At 36.4% G+C, this 22,428-nt stretch overlaps 1 protein-coding gene across 6 annotated transcripts in view; it reads left to right on the top strand.

The window, feature by feature from the left end:
• Positions 1–22,428, top strand: part of DCLK2 (doublecortin like kinase 2) — an 89,830-nt gene that overhangs the window by 51,932 nt on the left and 15,470 nt on the right. For all 6 annotated transcript variants that reach the window (XR_010884379.1, XR_010884380.1, XM_067297805.1 and 3 more), the window contains 5 exons: positions 9,797–9,869; positions 11,138–11,246; positions 14,438–14,495; positions 18,234–18,353; positions 20,505–20,651. Coding sequence is in view for 4 of the 6 variants with exons in the window: in XM_067297805.1 (XP_067153906.1) it covers positions 9,797–9,869; positions 11,138–11,246; positions 14,438–14,495; positions 18,234–18,353; positions 20,505–20,651 (507 nt within the window). In the remaining 2 variants the exon portion in view is untranslated. The remainder of the gene's footprint in view (positions 1–9,796; positions 9,870–11,137; positions 11,247–14,437; positions 14,496–18,233; positions 18,354–20,504; positions 20,652–22,428) is intronic.

Consider the following 22,428-nt stretch of genomic DNA (forward strand, 5'->3'; position numbering starts at 1 on the left):
TAGCCTATATAAATGTAGTATCCTCTTCTGTATGCCTTACACTCTGTAGCATTGCCCCAAATTTCCTCTGAAGCGCCCTTCTTCATTTTGTGGCACACCACTTCATGCAATTTACTGCCTGAAAGCAGTAAGCATGTGAGAGGCTCCTTTGTGAGCAACCTGACATCTGGCTGAGATTTTTCTCTGTGGTGCACCAGGGGAATTCTCTTCCTTTCCCGCTTAAGAAATGGTAGCATTTGCAGTTCTTAGAGGCTGTTCTGTGCCTTTTGCTTGGTAAAACAAAAGGAAAGGTTTGGAGCAGAACAGAGTATCTTACTGCTACATTCTTGCAGTTGTCCTTCAAAGGAGAATTTTCTTATGATATCATCAATTGCAGCCTTTCTGGAAGCACGCTGGAGGATTTTCTCTCCAATTATTCTGATGAAGTAATAGCTCCCCTTGGTGAACAAAACAGTTGTGAAGAGGCTGCATAATTTTATGGAAAACTGTTATCTCAATTAAGAGACCAGCAAAAGGACGTGATTAGAATAGTATTTAGATTTGGGTTTTGACATGCTAATTGTTACTGAGTCTTTGTCCGTTTTGCCTGGAGTATTGCATGTGTTTCTGCAGGCTTCTGTGATAATCCTGAGAAAAAGATTTTGATCTTTGATAAATTCTAATATATTTTTAGTTGTTTGGTACATGGTGTCGATCTCTGCCATATGTCACTGAGTTCTACCATTGTAGACCGTAGATTGGTCTTTCCCTGTATCCTCTGCCTTGACAACAGACTTCTGTAATGCACATTCAAGAGCAATAATAACATTGCTGATGTTGAAAGTTAGAGTTACATATTTTAGAATTTGTCTGGACAGCTCTCCAATAAGATTTACAGTAGAGGACACCAAAATCATTGGACTTGAGGCTCTCTTCTTGGCTGGTCTGAAGCTATATTTAACAGATGCTCTTTTTGTCTTTCTTTAATGAAATTACAATTTTAGAAACCAGAAAATTTGGTTCTTTTTTTCTCATGCTTTCCCATCTGCTTTTAGCAGATTAAAGCTCCATTAAGACAGAGATAATTCTTATAGTAACAAGCCATTTTCAGGGAAGTGAACATGTCATCTTTCCCCTTCACTGTCAGTTTCACTGAAGTAGGCTGTTGTGCTTTTTCATTTTGGAATTTAATTGATGCTGGGTACTAATGGGTTTTCATGTCAAATAAGTCATCCCTATATGACCAAAGGGCTGGAAAACAGCAAAAAGAAATGAATCATCTCATATCTAACGTGTGTTACTGAAGTAGTGACTACCTCTGGCTTTATCCCACTGGCATGCATCTGTTTAGTAGGAGGATCCCAGCTGTGCTCCTGAGACTAAAGATAGATAAAGTAATCTGGTGAATGTCAGGACAGGTTCCAAAAGGAATGAGTGCACTTTGCAATGACCGTTTTTTTCTTGGATATGTTCTAGCAGTCATGACTGTTTGGGAACAGTATCCTGCTAAGTATGAGTGAAATTCAAAGAAATCAACATCAAACCAATAACAGGGAGGCATGGTTTTAAGGGAAACCAGAATCTTAAGAAACCTACTTTTGTTTTTGTAGGATTGATCTTGGCCTGTCTGATGAGGAAAACTGAGGGAAGGCAGAGAGCAGTTTTATTATTTTTAGGTTATTGCTTTTCAAAGTTAAGAGTTCCCTGTTGATAAGACCACATCACTGCACAGACAAGTAGTCTGGACTCCTGGTCTTGTATAAAGAAGGTGCCACGACTGCAGCTGAATAAATATCATGGATATAAACACCATGGCAGACAATGAAAAAATAAAGTATATTTCTGATTTTGCTGGCTTTTGAAATGCAATATTTTGGCTGTGCTGTTGTGTAGAAAGCCTATATGTTTATTTTTGTAGGGTATGAAACAGGAACACCTAGGAAAATGTTAAAATAAAAATATGATTGTATATGAACAAGGGGCAGCTTGATAGTGGTGTCTTTTTTTTTGTTTGGAATACTGAAAATAAACTCTCTTATGGTATTTTTTTTGTTCTTAGAAGTTTTAGGAAAGCTAATAACACAAGTATATTTAATCTGTAAGTCAGAAAAAGAGGTTGTGGTCCTACAAGAATGGCAGATTAAAAGGCAGGCCCCTCTTTCTCTAAGTTTGTTCGTGTTCTATGAAGAAAATAAATTTCCTGTTATTTTATTGATAAAATAGTTAACTTGCCTTGTAGGAGAATCTGATCTTGCATAATTACTGTGTGTTCTTTTTGTTGGGAAAAGGGAACAAATCGGGGTTGATTTTTCTGTTCGCTGTAAAGAGCAGACCATCAGAGCAGCTGCACACAAAACTCCTTAAAAACCTGTGTTCTTCTGATTGCCAGAGCAAAATATGTGCAACCATAGGCTAGAAGCTGGCTAATAGAAGTGAAGATGAATGTAGAGCTTGTGATAATCCTTGTCGTCAAAGCAGTAAACTAGCAAAAAATACCAAATGCAACACCAATCTTTTTCTCAGTCTCAGACATTGAGTCTTGCATCATATTCTCTGCATGCCACTTCTTTTAAAGCGAAACCTTTTCAGTCCCCAAGAATTCCTTCTCCTTCACAACACTAGATCAGTAGAAGTGGTACGCTCAGAAACAGAAAACTCCTTGCAGGAAATAACTCCTGATGAACAGCTTATCTTTTAAGAGAAGGGCTTTTCTTCTGCCCTTTTTAGCTCTTTCATCCAGAATCTCTTTGTGCTACTAATTGTTCAGTACTGTAAGCCAGTGCGCCAGGTTAGGCCTGTCCAAGATCCTTGCCTTGCAGAAACATTTAAAAAAATTGTATTGGAGTCTGAGATGACATTGAAGTCATAGGAATTTAACCTCAGCAATGGCTATAGGATCTTTCTGCAACCCCTTTCATTCCAGTAAGGAACAAGTACAGATGACATGATGTCATGTCTTTTGAGTGTAGTTGAGTAAATAAATAAGGATACACCTTAAAGCAGCACACACAGTTGCATGCTACTAGGTATTTTTATTGAAAGTTGTTTATTTTTAACCTCACAGTTTTAGCCCGTTATTAAGCATTTCACTTCACAGAGGGTTTGTTTCAAGGCAAGTATTTAAATATGAAAGGTAACAAGCACGGACATAAATGACTTCTCTGTACAATATGCTTTTCTGGATGAGTGGGCTGTGTTTTTTTATTTTTCTTTTAGCTTTTCCACAGATATTAGAATTTGCTCATAGATTAGTACATTAGGTGACACAGGACAAATGATTGAGAAGAGACTTTTTGCTGTTCTAGGCAAGTGACAGTTGAAAAGTATAGCCCTTTTTTTTTGGCTCTAAGAGAGCGTTTATAGACCTAGATATATAATGCTGTTAGGGGTACTTTGACTCTAACTCTTCTGGTATATCTGTTACTAAGTATCATTTGTACTATAAAAGTCTAATTCCCAATTTGAAACTGTTAATCAAACCATCCAGGGCATTCTAGGAAGAAACGATTAAAATATGAGACCTTGAAAAGTGGTGTTGTAATTTCCTTGTGCCTATTTGGATGTGTTTTGATGTCCCCTCTTGAAATTAAGTACCATGAAAGTCTAGACATCTTTTCCAAAAAAAAAAAAAAAAATACAAATAAAGAAGCTTTACAGTTGAGGCATTTCTTGGAATCCCAATTATGCTAAATAGCGTTGTGCTTGATTTTGCCTCAGTAAGACTTTTTCAATTGATTGGCCAAATGACCAAAGTGAAAGGGTATTAAAAGCTGATCCAACAAATCACTTAAGCACTTGCTTAACTTTAAGCTATTGAGTAGCCCCTTTTACTTCAATGAGACTGTTAATGTACTTGAAGCTAAACATGTGCTTAAGTGATTTGATGGATTAGAGACTTCATCAAGGCTTTAATGTCTTCAATTTTGCACACATGCACTCCCGTTAGCAAGTTGTATATTAAAAATATTTGCATAGAATTATCCAACCTAGTGACACAGAGGAATTCTTTATTTCCCTTGCCCTTGGTAATTTACAGTTCAGCACCTTTATTGCTCATACAATGGATAGAAAGAGACAGCTAATCTGTGCTGGTGTGGAAACTGAGGTATGGCACTTAGTATTAAGTCCACTCATTATCTGGCTAAAAACTTTACATAATATGATGCAACTAAAAATCTCTTCAGAAAAAGGGTAATCTTTATGTGGTTCTTCAGTGTTTCTAGAGCAGTACACCAAAATGCGTGCCATAGTATCTTTGCAATACCATGAATGTTTTTGGCTATTGTATTGTTACAAGTAACTCTACAGTATCATTAGGTTACTAGCAGAGTTTGGGTATCACTTGAAAACTGTAGAGGTGTTGTATATTGTTTCTGTCATACAGATTATGTTAGTATTGAACATTATAAATGACTGACCATATCTCACTGGAAATACTGAATATTTAAATACCATTTCATTTATTTTTTTCAAATGTCCTTTTGCCCTTCCTGATCACAGCTTTTCAAGATTAATTACACTGAAACTGTGAAGGAGGTCCCAAATTTCAGAGAATACTTCTGCAAACAGTTATTTCAAAATTTCAGTAGAATATTTATGGTCTACAGTTAGATTAATCAGCAATTTTAGTGTTTTCATGAAGACAAAGAAAGATATGATTTGAGAATATCAAGGAATTTTTCTGAAGCTGTAAGAGTTCACACTCTCTTCTAAACTCTCAGGTGAAAGATTATCCCAGCAATGCCAAAACAGAACTGGAGGAAAAGTTAACAATATTAGACAGACTTGTTCTCAGTTTGGCTAGGTGCACTTTGAGGGTATTGCAGGACCTCAAAATAATAACAATAATGTTTGCTTGGCGTCCCATATTTCTGCCTGGAATTTCCCAGAAAGGGTTGAGTGTGCACATGCACACAGATACATGTACTTACGTACCATACAGTTCAGAGCCTGTTTAGCACGTTATGAATGCGCTGGAGCACAAGGACAGCAGACTTAGTGTACCTCAGTCATAGTATGCAGGTGCTGTGCAACCATAACAGGTCTGACTGATGTCCAGTAATTGTTTGAACATGACCGTTTGTACAGGACTTTTATATGCCTGGCAATCTGATGACAAAAGTCATCCTTTTCTATCCAAGCATGCAAAAAGGACAGACACAGGGGAACCTTCAGGTGGGAAGCTATAATGGTACAGAAAAGCAAGTGCCGTAGAAAGCACCATCCCATATAACTGCCAAGAGATCAGTTATTCCCTTCAATACGACAACAACCCAAAACATTTAAACCAATATTTGTGTCATGGGCAATTAACCCAATCCTGGACAGAGTTTTGTCGCATAAGATAGCATTCCACTTAGAGAGAATATGGAATTATATCCATAAATCCTTCCTCACACCCTCATGATGCAAAAAATAAAATTCCACCAGATGTGTAGTTATCTGGAATTACCTTCTTATCTCCTTCCACATTTATATTTTAAATACAAGCACTAGGTTTACTTTTTTTCAGCTATATTGTACCATTTTGACTCAAAAGATTTATTAAAAAATTTTTGCTACTGACCAGTTGATATAACTTAATTAAAATGAAGACTGTCAAGATTCTGCTTTTTCATTCCCAAATCAGAGACTTGGACTCTGAACCAGATTTTAAGTGACACTTGGGCCACTCTCTCCGTACTATTTAAACAACACCTTACATTTGTGTGCCCATTTCAGTTCATGCTCTTGGATTCTGTACTGGTTTAAAGGGTTTTATGGTTTTTGTTTGATCTTTCTGTATGTTTTCAGTTTTTATTATTAACTTAAAAGGAGAAAACCCAAGACACACAGTATCTGTCAGGATGCAGCTGTCTGGCATGATATACATTGGATACTTCAGATTTTAAAAAAAGAATCCCACACTGCAGTGTTGGATATTTTTCTCTTATATGTTAGAAATAGAAGCTTTACAGTGAATGAAGTCGTAATAGTTTAGTGGGTCATTAAACACATTTTGTACAGGGGGATTTTCCTGTGGACAGACTTGATATTAGTCATACAGAATTTAGATTTTCTCTGTAGAGCATAGTTTCTTTGCACTATTTTTGTTTCAAACCTTTTAAAATGCAAGTAGTAACTTGTATGATATGGATGATATAGCTTGATATATCAAATGATACAGCTTGAGAGGATTCTAGAAACCTGTTTTACTATAAAAGAATTTAATTCCTTTAAATAGGTTTGAAGATAGTTTTGCACACTTAGGAACCAGAGCTAGTTAGAATGAGAGTTTTTAATAGGCTTGACTTTAAGTAGGGAGGAAGGGAAGAATGCTAAATACTTTTGGCTAAGTTCATATGTCAAGGTGCAGTTAGAACATTGGGTATTAAAGAATGTTTTAAACTTGTGGGTATGGCATATCTAGTGTGAGTGTTTCTCACAAAACCACGTGTCCCGTTGGTGAACCTAGTGTCTCAAGGCACAGTCACTCTTTATAAAATAATGTCATGTACAAAACAGTGTGTTAAATGTTTCTGTGAACCTGGAAAAATGATTACTCTTCCACAGAAAAATCAGTTCAGCACACATCTGTCTGAAGAAGCTGAAATAGTTAGACAGTTGTTTTTCTATGCAGGACTTGAGACATTTTACATTTGTAATTAGGCCGTAAAACAATTCGCAGCTAGCTTAAGAACTGTGTGTTCACTGCGATATTCTCAGGATCTCTAAGAACTGTGTTGCATTGTGCATTTGGCTCTGGATGTGCTGTCAAAACACAGATTGTCTGTGGGAAACAACCTGAGGGAAATAAAGGCAATGATTGCAATATTCTGCAGTGCATATTGTTTAAATGCAACAGGAGTGACGGTTAGTGTAAGATGTTCTTGGCCAGTAGCATCTATGTTCTAAGGTGATTGGTTTATTCAAACTGCTGAAGAGACATTGCTGCTCTAAATTACTCTGAGCTTCTAAAAACCAAGAATCAAATTCTGCCTCAGGCTTGAGTTTTCTGGCAGTTGCGCATAGAGGCAAGAGGGTAGATTTAAGTCTTCTGCACTTCAAATTTGTCATGTGTAAGGGAAGAACTATTGGAAGAGAGCAGTAGAGCTGTGTGGACTTGAATACATGAGGAGGAATTATTGAAAAATCTGATTTGCAGTGTGATTCACTCCATATTTACTAGAGTAGTATCAAAGCAATATGTATTCTTTTCTCCTTAATACCCACAGAATGACTAGTGAAACACTCAGTCTGCTTGAACATCCAAAATTTTTACTTCAGTTTCAAAATACCTACAGCTATTGGGATACCAACAGTGCTAGATATTCTAATTTATTACATGTCACTGAGTAGATAAATGATGATTAGAAAATGACTTTATTAATAATAATCTCTAATTCTGGGTAGTTTTCTCATGACTATTCTCTTGTGTTCATTGGATTTTTTAAAAAAAAAAGGCAAATGCTGATCACTCTGTAAGTGTTTACCTAGACATTGCTGTGTCACTATCCACTTTTACCTCTTTCCCACTGTTTCTGACTAGTCAAGCACTCATAGACATTAGAGAGTTCACTTCTACTGTGATCTGATGAAGTAAAGAAAGACTAGACTGGTTTTGCTGCTGAGGAACTGAGACAAGGACCCACAGCTCCCACACTGCAGGGAACCTCTGTTATGGAGTGGGTTTGGACTTGCGTCTAGAGTTGTGGTAAATTAGCAGCAGAGCTAAGGTTAAACCTGCAGTCTCAGGCTCTGATCTAGTAACGCAGCCACAACAGCAGTATTAGATCTTTTTCTTGTTCCTATTCCTCTTATTTTTTTTCTCCTGTTCCTGTTTGTTCCTCCTTACAAGTATTATGGTAAGAAGGAATTTATCCAGTCATGCTGTGACCTGATTACAAGGATGAAGGAAATTGGAAGTGCGGGCTAGATATTCCCATGTATTGTCACTCACTCAAAACCCAAAACACATGACTAATATTTCTTGTTGATGACTAATGCTTTGCAGTGATTTATTCTGAGGATTCCCACCCAGTGACACAGCAGGTCAGGACTGTTATCCTCATTTTATGCTTGAAGAAAATGTGACTGACAGATTAAAAATGACTCACAAGTTTACTTCAATGTCTTTTAATCCAGATGTCCTCGTTCCTGGTCCTTGTTAAATAAAGAGATTGCTCAGACAGCAGCATTAGCATAGCCTGGTTTTAAGTGATTAGCAGAAAGTCGTAGCTGCCTGGCTGCTGTTTGATGCCACTTCTATGGCAAATGCTGGTAAACAGCATTGGTTTTGTGGCTCTGCAAAATTAAGTTGTATGGCTTCTAGTTACTGTACCTTTAGCTGATTTGACCACTCAGCTGCCACTAGAAACTTAAGCATTCATTAGCATTTCATGAGCCTTTAGATAATATCCCTATCTGTCAGTTCAGTTCTTTCCTTGACAATAGTGTTAATGATTTAAAATATTCTGCAGTGTAACCAGACAATGTCAGCTAAAATGGAAAATGCTGCATTTGCATTCCTCGTGTCATGCAAAGCCATCTCAGCAGATACTGAGCTTAAGGCAGAAAAGCATTTTAATCCTTTATGTGGTGAGTGGTGAGAACTACTGTAATAGCCCATGAAGAAAACAAGATGTGGAACTTCACAGAACAGCCAGAAGTATTATGTAGAGGAGAGGGAATGATCTAAAATATATTTTAATTTAACAGAGCATCCCTATGCTTAAACTGTAATGGGAGAGCTTATAAAACACAGTACACATCCGCTGTGTTTTACTGTTTGTTGCATTCATTCATGTCTCAACCCCTTTTTAAAATAAAAAAAAATGATTGCTGTGTATGTCCCCTGGGCAGTGTGACAAAAGAACTTTAAGCAGAATTGCGAAGATTCAGACTGATTACCAATGAAGGTGTTAGTGCAGCAAAAGTAGCCTTTTTTGGACTTCATCCTCCAAAATTATTTAAATATTATTTAAATTATTTAAATATTTTTATGCAGTGACACAGTTACTAAAATTGGATCTATGTCTGGATGCATATCAGATATCTGAAGTGCTTGTAGATGTCCTAAATCTTCACATCTGTAATAACCTATAGAGTGCTAAATTATAAAGTGAATTTGACTATCATAGATGTGCCAGGTCGCCTATGCCAACATTCTTTTTTTTAAATGTAAACTAGTAGGGCCATGCAGGCATTTCTATGCTACCTTCTTACCATGCTTCAGTGCTAAACTGAAGAGAGCATATATTGACTGGGTTCAGTTAAGGAAACATGAAACAGCACCAACTGTGAAGCAGATGTTTTAGAATAAAGCACGAGACCACCTGTTTGCTGCATTGGCCCCGAATAGGTGTCTGGTGGTGACTGTCTCTGGGTCTGAATCACTGGCTTGGAGGTGAAAATGTGTATTATCCAGTGTGCAAAGAGTAATGATTTTGTTAAATAGAAGGAGGAGGAAATGTTGCCTTCACATGCACTGGCTCTTTAGTTTTCAGATGGGACTTTGTGCAGCTGGAGGGAATTTTCTTTGCTGTAACAGGCTTGCTGAAATCTGTTAAACTACATATGTAAATAGGAATATCAGGGCTGGATCTTCAGTTGGTGCAAATGACAATGATATACTATAATGATGGTGAACTGTGAGAGAACAAGAATAAGATGGGAGGGGAAAAGCAAACTGACTCTCTGTATGGGTTTTTAGTGTTGGGGGTTTGAGGGTTCTTTTTTTTTTTGGTAATGTTCCTGTTATTTTCTCTAAATTTCTCCCTGGTTCGTTCTTGTGGTTACTTTGTCATCAGAAATAACAAGATCTTATGTACTTCCATAGCTCCCTGCACATGGTGGATCTTCTTCCAATGTGAATGGTGCACCTGAATCATTGCATTGCCAGAGTCCTGAAGGTAGGACACTAACAATTGCTACCAGTCCTTGCAAAAGCTTTGTTTATGCGTAAATGAGAGTTGGTTTAGCAATGTTAGATAATTTCTGACAACTCCAAAACAATTTTTGTTCTGAAATGACTGATGCTTTATTGGCAACCATATCTTGGAAAAACTTATTTTGTTTGCTACATCAAGGCATTAAAGCTAGGAAATTATATATTTTTTTCTTTTTTGTCAAGTATTAGCACATGAGTCGACCTGCTCTTCAGTAATCACCATTGCGAATTTGAGTGATTATGAACATGACCTGCAAAATATAACCAGAAATGTGTTGTGACTGGATTGGAAGTGGAGTCTTCCTCCTAGCAGCACGTCAACTGGTCTTACTTAACCGTAACATTTCATTCCTTAGTTTGTTGAAGCAATGTTAATTTTTTATTGATTTATTTACTTTAAGTGTATTTTTATTTTAAAAATACTAAAATAAGTAGGTGTCAAACTTATTTGTATTTGCTGTTTCAGCAGCAGCTAAGGGAACTTGAAGAAATTCAGCAGATAAAACCTTTGATGCTTTTCAGAAACAATTCTTAAAGACTTGGTGCCTCTGAATCACTCTTAAATTCTCCTTATATCAATTTAAGTTTTTTGGTATCATCTTTCATCTTCCTGACTGTTCATGGAATATGTGATGTAGGAACTATGTTTCTTAATCCCTTGGTGAATGTTTTTATTGCTTCATTAGAAGAAATTAAAAAACATCTAGGAGCTGATTGGACATAGCAGTTGTAGAGCCTGGCATAGGCTAAGTAAAGAGGAAAAAACAGTTGGACTGAATTATGTTCTTTATTAGTTAAAGAAAAGTATATTTTACATGACATTTTGGTTCTTTTACATACATTATAGATGAATCTTATTTGATTTTTGCTTTGTTGCATATGGAAAAAGCATCCAGGAGATATTTCAAAAAAGGTATCTTGAGTTTAGGAATATTTGGACTAAGGACTTGATCTATCTGCATTCATTACTTTTAGAATATGTCAACACAAATAATAGTAATATTTGACCTGTATGTTAAAAGGTTGAACAATTCTGATTAGTCGTATCTTGTTCTTTCTTATGTTTGAGGTAACAAGAAGGGAATAAGCTGTGAGGAAAACAACTTGCATTTAAATTCTGTTTTGTATTTAGGACTGTTTGTTTTGTATCTGTGGAGTCTATGGAGGATACATTACATGCTGCTGACACTTCTCTTCAGCTTGCATTATTGACCTTGCTTTTTTTTGCAGGTGTGAATGGAAACAAGTGCTCAGGGTCATCTACCATTCTCGAGAAATACAAAGTGGGAAAGGTGATTGGTGATGGCAATTTTGCTGTAGTAAAGGAATGCATAGAACGGTGAGCAAGGAAGATGTTCAGTGCTGTTAGCTATTTGTTTTACTGGATAAACCCCTGTGCGTTAGCGTAACTGCATAGAAGGTGTGATTAGATGAAAGCAAAGAACAGTTGCAAAGATATTGCTTACATTCTGAGAGAATGAGGCATGGTGAAACACGCAAATCTTCCTATGTGTTATTCCAGCAAAGGAATATGAGAGCAGCAGAGGAATATGGCTTTTTATCCCAAAAAACAAGGAGGTATCACCTTCTAATGGAAGCTCTTGAAGAAACCCCACAGCTCTTCAGGAAACTGCCTTACACCACAAGGGAGATGCGTATGGTTGGCAAGGAATTTTATATGGTGGCTATGTAATCTCTCAGAGAGACCCTGCCTACCCCAGCAGTTCTGCTGCTATGGTACCCCTAAAGGCCTACTGCTTAGGTGATTTTGCACAGCATCCGATATGCAGTGAGCAAAGCATTCTTAAAGGCATGGAGTCTGTGGCAGTTAGCCCGTGTGATACTGACTCGCTTTTCCTGCCTTGCCCTGTGAGGAAACATGCGGTGAGTAGCCAGAGACTTTTCAAATCAGCCCTTCAGTATTCCAGGCTGTGAAATATTCTTGTGCATGACTTCCCGGGGGTGGGCAGGATAGGCCGGTGCTGTATTACTGCTCTTCTTCCACCAGCTTTGTGTCACACCTCACCGCTAGTGCAAACGTAACAGATGAGTTGACTCTCAGTTTGTCAGTGTATTTCTTAGAACCACCTCGTACTATCTTCATCAAACTAAAAGTTATGTCACTGTCCTAAATATTATGAGGAATCTCTGCCTTGTATACAATGACTGGGGCAAATTCAGCAAATGTCTGTAAAAACTGTAGAGGTTACAGGAACAGTTTCTCTGGTTGATTCTTTTCTTCTAGTTTCCTCTAAAAGAAAGGAAGGATAATTATGAATGGAAACATGTCATTACAATCTTACTAGATCATTTGTCTTTCATAAATACTTTTCCAGAGTCATCCAGACAAATGTCCAAAAGGGCTGGAACTGAGACTGAGCCTGCTGGCCTCTATATTGAACCATACGTGTGTGGATCTTATGCTCTATAACTTTCTGCAGCCATTTTTGGGTTTTCTCAAGAGAATTGTTTCTTGATGTACTTTATTTCTATCCAATTGCCAAGAATTATATTGGCAGGAGGTATATAAAACTTGGGATGTTCTCACCTAATATTCCCTTCTGGCTTGTAACAGGTGATGATAATTCTTGTTAATACCTTTTTGAGAATGTGAAGTATAAGAATCTAAGGTTAATGTAGTAAGGAATAAAGACTGAGGGAGCACCTCCTAAAGTTAATAGATGAGCACAGTACCATTACAGAAAAAAGTGGCTAAATATTCTGAGTATGCTACTATTACTTCCCCAAACAAGTTTCTGTTTCACCTGCAGGTTTAAGCTAGTATTTCTCCTCATGGAGGAAATGCCAGCTATAAATGCTTGTCTTTTATTTCCTCTTAATAATTATACTTCATTTCTATTACTATAGTGCTTAGAAGTCCTAGTGGTAGACCCCGGGTCCCATTATATACCAAAAGAAATAGGGCGGTTTCTGTAGCAAAGGGTGGTCTATATGTCTCTCTATAAAGACATGATTCAACAGATGGATACAAACAGCTAAACAAAATACCAGAAACCATAAGACAATACTGGTCAGTATGATAGGCAGTGATATCAGCACACAAATTGCGTGGCTGCTGTCCAGCTTTCTTGGTAGGTGCTATAGTAAAGGAGATTTGCAGGAGGCATTTGAGGGCGGTTAATGAGTTAGCTTTGTGAATGTTAACTCCTCTTTCTGCATGACATAAATGCTGAAGGTTCCCTAAGTGGGGTTTGCTGATTAGTTATTTGCAGGCTTTCAGATAATGCACTTAATGTGGGTATAACACATAAACTGCAATTCTGAATTTTACGCTGTGTTCATAGTAGATTTTACATCAGGTCTAGAATATAAGAAGATATAGCATTTCACAGATATTGTTTAGATAACATGTCAATCTAAAGACAGGGTTGGGTTGTAACTATGACAACGTAGCAGACACAGCTGCACTTCCAGAGCAGAGATTCTCTACTGCAGGTTTTCAATAATGAATAGTTTTTATGTGAGACATTGATTCAGAACCTTTTTTGTGAGATATTAATTTTGATTAGCTGTATCTAATGCAAAAAAGGATAGTGAAAATTAACCTTTAAGCTTAATAACATACCCTGATTTTTGCTTTTGTAACAGCCTCTGGTGTTTTTATTATACATGTAGTAGTGGTGCTCTTACGCACACTGGAGTCTCTAAGTACTAACGCAATACAAAATAATAGTAGTAATAGCACTTAATGGCATTTTCTTGTTTTTCTTAACTCGTCATTAATATAAGAAACAATGCCTTTTTTTTTTAAGGCAATTCATTTGTGTTATCTTTTTCCCCCTCTCATTTTCTTCCCTTCTGGAAAAATGGAGAACATTTGTATTGCTTAAAGGGACAAAAAGCAAATGAGAGCTCTTTCTGGGAGAGTCTTATAGCATTTACTGAAAACAGTCATCCCTTTCTACCTTTTATAACCACCCCTTTAAATGTCATAGTACTTTAGATACTGCTGTAAGTTCCATAGAACAGTTAAAAAAAAAAAAAAAAAAAAGAAGTGAGCAAAATACAAAGGGATCTCAGCACCTAATAAATTCTGTAGGATTTTAGACTAGTCTCTGATGAACCATTGGGTTTTAGCTCTACTGAATCCTGCTGAATTTTTCCACTAGGGTATCAGTCTTCCTTCTGCTGCTCACTTACATATAATGTATATGATTTTATCTTTAGAGCCTACCAGTTGAACAAAGCTGAGTGGAACACTCAAGACAAATTTTGCATCTTGCATTAAAGAAGTGGCAGAGAGCTGGAGCTTGGTCACAGAAGAATGAATTGCAGCTGGAGCTGGGGATTAATACACAAAGTGCTCTAGCTTGTGGTAGTCAGGGCAACAGCAGGCACAAATGTTGCTGAGAAAAGGAAAAGCAAAATCAAGCCAGATCTGTGAGTTTTCTGTCAGCAATCCCCAGGGGTCAAGGCATTCTATTATGATGACATATATTTTTACAGATAGCGCCACAAATTGTTGATCGGTTTTTGATTAACTAATAATTCTCATATTTTTCTTGTTAGATCCACAGGAAAGGAGTTTGCTCTGAAGATCATAGACAAGGCTAAATGCTGTGGAAAGGTAATGTACGACAATATACTACAACCAGAAAAATAGCAGAAACAGCACTAGTAACTGCTGATTAGTCATAAGTGGTGGGTATGTTTGGGTTTTTGGACTGTTTTGAAAAATCTGTTTTAACGGGGTGATTCCACCCAAAAAGCAGATAATAAAAGTAGTAAGTGTTAGTCTGCTAGATAATAGAATAAAAAACAAAAAAAAATTGTCATCTACTTTATTGGACTAACAAAGAAAATGCTAATACTTGTCCAAAATGAAGAAAAAAGAGAAACTGCCAAAGAATAGCATAATGATTTTCATCTGTAAAATTTGAGAAAGGAAATTTGCAGCTATGGGTGTGTTTATATAACATCCATCCCTTTCTACCTCTAATTTTTATCCTTTTATGAGTGGGCATGATCCTTTGGTACACAGAACACAGATTTGGTTGGAAAGAGATTTTCTCAGCTATTTCTTTCTGTTTGTCTAGTTTCACCATCCTTTAGTACAAAGATTCCATAATGAAAGAATTCCTTAAACTGTATTTTTAATATAAGCTCAACAAATAAAAATTGTCCTACTCCTCTGCAACACAAGAACATGTTAAATAACTGAAGCACATGTCCTAGAGCATCACAGAACTCTTCCCTCTCCTCCCAAGTACAGAGTTTTAAAAAACAAAGAAAAAAAACCAGCCTAAGTGTTCAAAAGCATCTGGAATAGCTAGCAACAAATAAAATACTTCTATTTTCACTGCTTTATAATACCTTGAAAACAAAATGCTCTTGAGGGACTTGGGAAACAATGGATCATGGTTGAGGTTAGCTAAAGGAACACTGAGGGCACAGCAGTCAGTAGCAATCGAACTCTGGATTTGAAGACTTTTCTTTGAAAGTAGGAAATACAGGCTATTCGCTCAAGGATGACAGAAAAGATGCACTCTTTTTGATGCAGACACCCCATATTTTATGCAAATGATTGCACTGAAATGATTTTGGAGGCAGCTTTGAGACCAAGTCAGGGTTTTAATTCAAAGATACTCTATTTCACTGACAAAAAGTGTAACTGCTCTGCAGTGTAATTCAGAGGTCAAGATGCTAAATGTGATCTTGTAGGAAGACATGGGAGGACTGAATGACTTTCTTTGTATGGTAAGGAGCTGTGTATTACAGTATGCCAATGCACTACCTGCTATAATGACTTGCTTTAGGTACAGATCCTGAAACAGAAATATTTTATCTGTGTAGATTTTAAGTTGTGCATTAGTGCTAGGAGATGAGTGTCCCCCTCCCCCCCCCCCCCCCGCCGTTATCTCATATTTTATGGGTTTATTTAAGGGAGAATTTAGAAAGGAATTTTAAAAATGCATCTTAAAAAACACAAGAAAAACAGTGCTATAATTGCCTTTTCGAGATTAAAATGTTGCAGTTTCTTTGTCTGCAGGAAGGATTAGCCAGTATGTTTCCCCCAAAAGAAAACTTTTGGGTAGTGTATACTGCTTTCCACTTTAAATGCTTTTCTATTATTTTTCTGAGCAGCTTCCTTAAATATCATAAATTGTAATGGTTCAGAGATAGACAATCCATTTTAAACAGTAGAGTTTAGACATATTTTCTATGTATCATTCTTGATGCTTTAAAACAAACAAAAAAACCATAAAAACCCATAGATGCATACTTGTCTGATTGAAAGGACCTGTGTCTGTATGGCCACATATGGATGCATGTGTGTGTACAAGCAGAGGACTGTTGCTAGGAAGATGTTTACACCTATTAGGGCAGTGGCAGAACAGTCCAGGAAGAATTCCAGCAAAGAAAATAACTAATATATGACTACTATATTTTCAACAAGCAGCATAAGCATTAATTATACATTAATTTCCATGTAAATAAATCTTATGAACGTACACTAAAAGCTATATTGCACTATCCAGGAGGATGTTATAGTAAGTTTGAAAAAATTAATATTTTTAAATGATAAAATATAGCAAGAATGGTGAGATGACTGAAAAGAACTAACTACACACCAGTCAGCAGTTTGAGGTCGGGTGTCAAAACAGCAGCTCAGCATCATTTTGGAACCTATTTTAAACAAACATTATTATTATTATTTTAAATAAGCATTACTTATGCCTGAGTTTAATGTAAAACAATTAACAATTTAGTTATTTGAGTGAAAAGACAAAAGTACCAATATAGCTGTTGTGTCTTGGTCAGAATTAATGGATGTGTTAAATTGAATATGTTATCTCTTTAAGCAGAAAGAGGTATAATAAGATTCTAGTTTTTGCTTGGGCTCTTAACTCTAGTTTGAATTTACAGGCTTTGTGTCATAAGGCTTAGTATGCTGTGGCTGTTCCCTTTTGTCTGTAGATGATATGCAGCATTGTGCTTAACAAAATTGCTTCGTGTTTGTTTTTCTTTTCTCCAGAGCATGTTTGCTTGGAGCAGACATATGTTTGTTCAGAATGACAATTGATGCACTTTCAGATTGAGTTTCAAAGGTGTGGCTATTTAAACGATATATGGCGCACCATACTCTCATAAAATTAAGTGCACACATGGCATGCGATTTCTGAGTTACATACCACATAAAATCAGCTTTGACCAAAAAAAAAAAAAAAAAAAAAAAGGGCATTCCCTAAATAACCCAGGAAATAGAAGGTGAAGTAGCATAAGATCTTTGGTCGCTTGTCTATATACAGAGAATCACACCTACTTCTAGTGCTCTGCTCACAAATGCATGAAGTGCATGCTACTAATTAGTGTGTTAAACATAAACAAGTTCAAACTCCAGTGAGGTGATTTATTATCTGCCAAAATGTAAGGAAATTTTGCTTTATGCAGGGAATGTTGCTTATTTTGCAGTGAACCTAAATGCAGTATCTCTGTTCAAATATTTTATAAAAGAAAATGCAAATCATTCTTCCAGTGCCTGAAAGGGGCATGTAACTTTCTTCACTCTCCAGTGTTAAGCAAGTGGGAAGATATTCTAGAAAACAAAATATTCTGAAATGAATTTGTTCTTGAAACCCATTTGCCCTCTCAAAAGTATGGAGACGGGGATATTAAACTCAGATCCCTGTAATTAAAGCTGTTAGAGCCAGAATGACTTAATTGGGTTGATAAATATGCAGATTGTAAATCTGAAAAAAATATATATGCATACACACACACACACACAGAGATTTATTATATATTTATATATATATAATATATGTATTATATATATTAAAAAAACAAACAAACAATGAAATTCGTCACTAAAACAGTTACCATACTTTTCCTGCATATAATCCACATCCTTTTTTAAAAGTGTCAGTCATTGGAAATAAATCTTATGTAATCTGTGTCCTTGAGTAACCTAAACTAAATGAGAGGTGAAGGCTGGAGAGGATCAAGAACACGTTAACTTTTGATGGGGGTGGTAGGTTACAGTAATCCCCTTATATTACCCACATAAAAATACAACCTGCACTTCCTGAATTGCTGTTTTGTTTGGGGGTTTCTTTGGAGATAGCCCATGGGTTGTATGTGTGAGAATATGGTATTTTAAATTAAATTTGGTCAGTGATGAAGTACAGTTGGGCTAAAATACAAGTTAAAATGTATCATTTCACAATAGCCCTCTACTGTATAAATAACACAGCAAAAAGGGTGCTCACTGAAAAGCTGGTCAAAGGCAAAATGAATTGGGAATTTCATATCTATTCAAATTTCATGTCTACTCAAATAAGCTTCCTCTCTTTTTATGGGACAGGAACACCTGATTGAAAATGAAGTGTCTATTCTGCGTCGAGTGAAGCATCCAAATATCATTATGCTGATAGAGGAAATGGACACCCCAGCAGAACTCTACCTGGTGATGGAGCTGGTCAAGGTAAGATTAAGGAAGTTCTGTCTGTGTTGGTTTGAAATCTGAGAAGAATCTGGGAACATTAAGGTCTTGGGAGACATAATCAGGTAAGATTCAGTGACAGCCTCCGGTTTTAGTCATGCAAATACTCTCGTCAATTAATGACAATGTTAATGGCATTCATGTGTCTCAGTTGTAATTAGACTATTCGCACACAGATTTTAGATAATTTTGTAGAGTATATGTACAGTCTAGAAAGTGGATAGGGTTTTTTTATATCATATTTACATTGTGAGGGGGACTAATAGTTACGTGAATGTATGGAAAGAACACTTGCATTTATTTCACCAATATCTTTGCTTAATCATTTTCATTTAAAGGCAAAAACTCCTTAATGAATGTATCTTAGTAGACTGTAGGTATATGAATAATTTAAACACAAATGATTAGGTTCTATCAAAACTTAAAAATAAAGAAAAGGTCTCCTCTTTTGCTTAATCAGACCTTCACTCCCCTTATTTCATATTGGCCAAAAAGCAGATGACACTATCATGGATATACAGAGAGAAGAAATCTCAATCTCCCATTTACTGTCCATGACACTGACCCTGCCTGAAAATGATTAAACCGATGACATCGTTAAAATCATCTTTGAAAACCTCTGCTGCAAACCCCTTAAATAAACTATGGTGCTTTTACACATATTACAACAGAAAAGCAGCAGAGATTTGACAGTTAATATTGTAAAGGAAAAACCTGGTAAATGTGATACTGAATAAAATGCACCGTTTTTAAATTCAAAATACACCTGCTATCATGGTGTACAAGGAGATGTATAAGAACTCTAAAACATCCAGAAACTTTTGACTGACAAAAGTCTCAATGACATCTTGATTGTCTAATTACTTGAAATGCAAGTTTTCAGCAGAGCAGGTAAAATCACAAAAATGCAGAGGACACCTTGTGAATCAAAAACCCAAGGGGTATCACGTTTTAGTAGCACCCTCTCTCTTGTCTGTGTTTTATATGTACATATACAGCCATACTGTGCATAGACTTGATCAGCATATCAGATACAAATTACTGTATCACTTTAGTAATCATTTAACTTTGTATCTCTGTCTGAAACATTGTTAGATTCAAGAATCCCCTCTAGAATGGTTGCCAGCTTGGTAAAAAAAAAAAAAAAAAAAAAACAACAACAAAAAAAACCTACAGAAAATCTGTAGTTGTTGAATTAATCATTTCTGTAAAACCATCCATTTTTCTTTCTTTCTAGAAGTTGGTTTTATATAGTAGAGACTTTTCTGTTCCTAAGACACCTTTTGGCACGTATTTCCTGAATTGCTGCCTCTCTTCCATGTATACTGAAATGCTTGGAATGCCACCCACAGCCCAGGCAAATCCTTCCTACAGATGTATCCAGGGTAACCATCATAGGGACACCCATGTTTTAAAATTTGCTGCAATGACTGGAAATGCTGTACCAGTAATTAGTTGATATGTTACTATGTATCCCAGGAGCTATAGGGTGTCCCAAACAGATACCGCATTACTGTCACACTCAGAATATGGGTTCTGCACATTGGAATGTGATGCTATTATGTTGGTCCCACTCAGCTGTATGTATTTGGTATTTTTGCAATATTTGCAGTGTTTCTAATTTACAGTTTGTTACAATTACTGAATATTTGTGTTACATTAGGATTTTCATTATTTAAGCTGATTTATGTTACATTAGGCTTTACTTAAATCAGGGGCTGTTTTATGCTATACCAAGGTATTGTACTGATAAGAAGAGGAAAAGGGAAACTATGTGCATGTACCTCTGCATAACACAAATCAGAGGTGGAGAGATGGAATAACTGAGTGTTTCCAATCAGCAGAATGAAATTAAGGCCAGAGTAGAAGATCTGTGATTTGCCCAAACTCAGGCATAAGAAGCCTGGAATACTGTTGAGAATTTAACATAGATGACCCAATTCCCAATCTAGTATCTTGGTGATGAGGTCATCCTTCCCAAATACAGCTATTGTTTTGAAGTGAATGCTCATTTCTTTCCAGGTGTTTAACAGACTTCTGAGCATGCCTGTTGTTTATGTGGCTTTTTCTAAAACATCTTAAGCATCTTAATTATTTTTCCTGTAGTGATCTATTATCTTCCCATTACTTTAGGGAGGAGATCTATTTGATGCTATCACTTCTTCTACAAAATATACAGAGCGAGATGGGAGTGCAATGGTCTACAATCTAGCCAGTGCACTAAAATACCTTCACAGCCTCAACATTGTGCACAGAGACATCAAGCCAGAAAATCTCCTGGTATGTCCCATTTGCTTTCTAATATTTTTTCCTCTTTCTTTATTCCCATTAATGCAAATGCTTGTATATAAATGTCAAGAACCTGAGCAGGGACCAGCAGGAATATTAATTTAGAATAAGTATGTGCAAAATAAATCTTCTTCCATGAGATAGCAATCACCATAAACCACGTGAGCTGTGCTCAAACCTATCCTTAGACCTACCTTTATTAACATTTTGATTGGTTACCATTTGGATAAGCAGGAATATTGTCTCACAAAACAATGAATTTTAAAGCCATCTCAGTTAATTATGCTAGTTTGCATGTGGGAGAGAACGTAGGCTGCATGCCATTTGTTTTCAAGATCATACAGTTATCTTAAGCAGTGTTGTGGGATGTTTTTTTTTCCCCTTTCCCCCTAATAGCAAGACATCTTTCTGATGGCTGACTTACCAGTATCCTAGCCATGAACTCTATACATACATTTATTCCATTCTGAGGGACTATACTGTGTTCTCAGTAGAGACATAAAATAACTGTGTGTCTGCTGACAAGAATTATCATGAAGTCTGATTTGGGAATTGCTTAGGGTACAGTACACAGAATAGGAACAGGGTACTCATCTTGCTTATACACAGAGGTGATACTTAGGTATTACATATTGAGTATTAGATAGTATGTGCAGTGCAGAGAGCACCTGGGACCATAATCTGCCTCACTAGAGCTACTGTCATCAGCAATGCTAGTAGCTTTCATCAACACTTGATGGGCTTTTCTTAAAGCCCTCTGGTGTTTGTCAATCCTGTTAATGGCTTAATGAGGTTGCATCTAGAGTGGGAGTCATGGCGTATCCTAGATTTTGAACTATTACAAAGATAGGGCTATAAGCTGAAAATATTTTCCAAAGAATGGTCAAATTCTTTCACAACTAATTCCGGTGACAGCCTTTAGCAGTTTAAAAAAGCCCTTAAATAAATAAGATTGTTTTTGAGGAAAAAATTGTTTGTATGAATGCATATATTTTCCATTAAGAGTAGTTATAGGAATTGTTCTGGCTTCTTAATGATCGTTTCACACATTTCTCATATGGTGGCTTCTTACATGGTGGCAGTATTCTAGTTTTGTACTTATGTCGCCAATTTTTAAAGTACATAGAATGTCTAAAATATTATAAATTCTAAATCAAGCAATTCATTAGCAAAAGGAGGTGTGGGGTTATTTTTTCTCTTGGAAAATATAGTCAAAACAACATGGCACCTAAAGAAAATGAAGGTGAAATTTGGCTTCTTATCAGTGCATCTTCAAACACAGCCAGTCTGAAGACATTTTAAGCTCTCACTAGTAACTAAATCAAGTATAAATAGGCACAATTGTTCTTTATTCCTAGAAAGCCTAAAGAAATTACTCAACAGATGCAAGTCTCACTCACTGTGATTGATAGTTGCATGCATGTTAAGATAAAATACTAGTATCGCATGGAAATGTAAATAATTCCCATCAATTGCTACCTATACTTGGACGTAATTAATTCTTTCGAACAGGATCATCCAGCTGTTGGACTTGCATTTTCTTTACCAGTCATGTATTCAAAAACATAACTTATGCCAATAATAGCACATATGGAGGAGCTGTATCAGGGAGGACAAATGTTTCCATTAATGGTAGGAATTTATACCCGGGAAGGAGGGAAGGTATTCTTAGTGGTATTCAATTGCTTGAAGAAGCCAAACAACTCCAGCCAATCTAGAGATGCCAGAGTCCTATGTTCTAGAAACTGGATCCTGTCTAAAACATGAT

This window comes from Apteryx mantelli, chromosome 5 (assembly GCF_036417845.1).
Source record: "Apteryx mantelli isolate bAptMan1 chromosome 5, bAptMan1.hap1, whole genome shotgun sequence".
Taxonomy (NCBI): Eukaryota; Metazoa; Chordata; class Aves; order Apterygiformes; family Apterygidae; genus Apteryx; species Apteryx mantelli.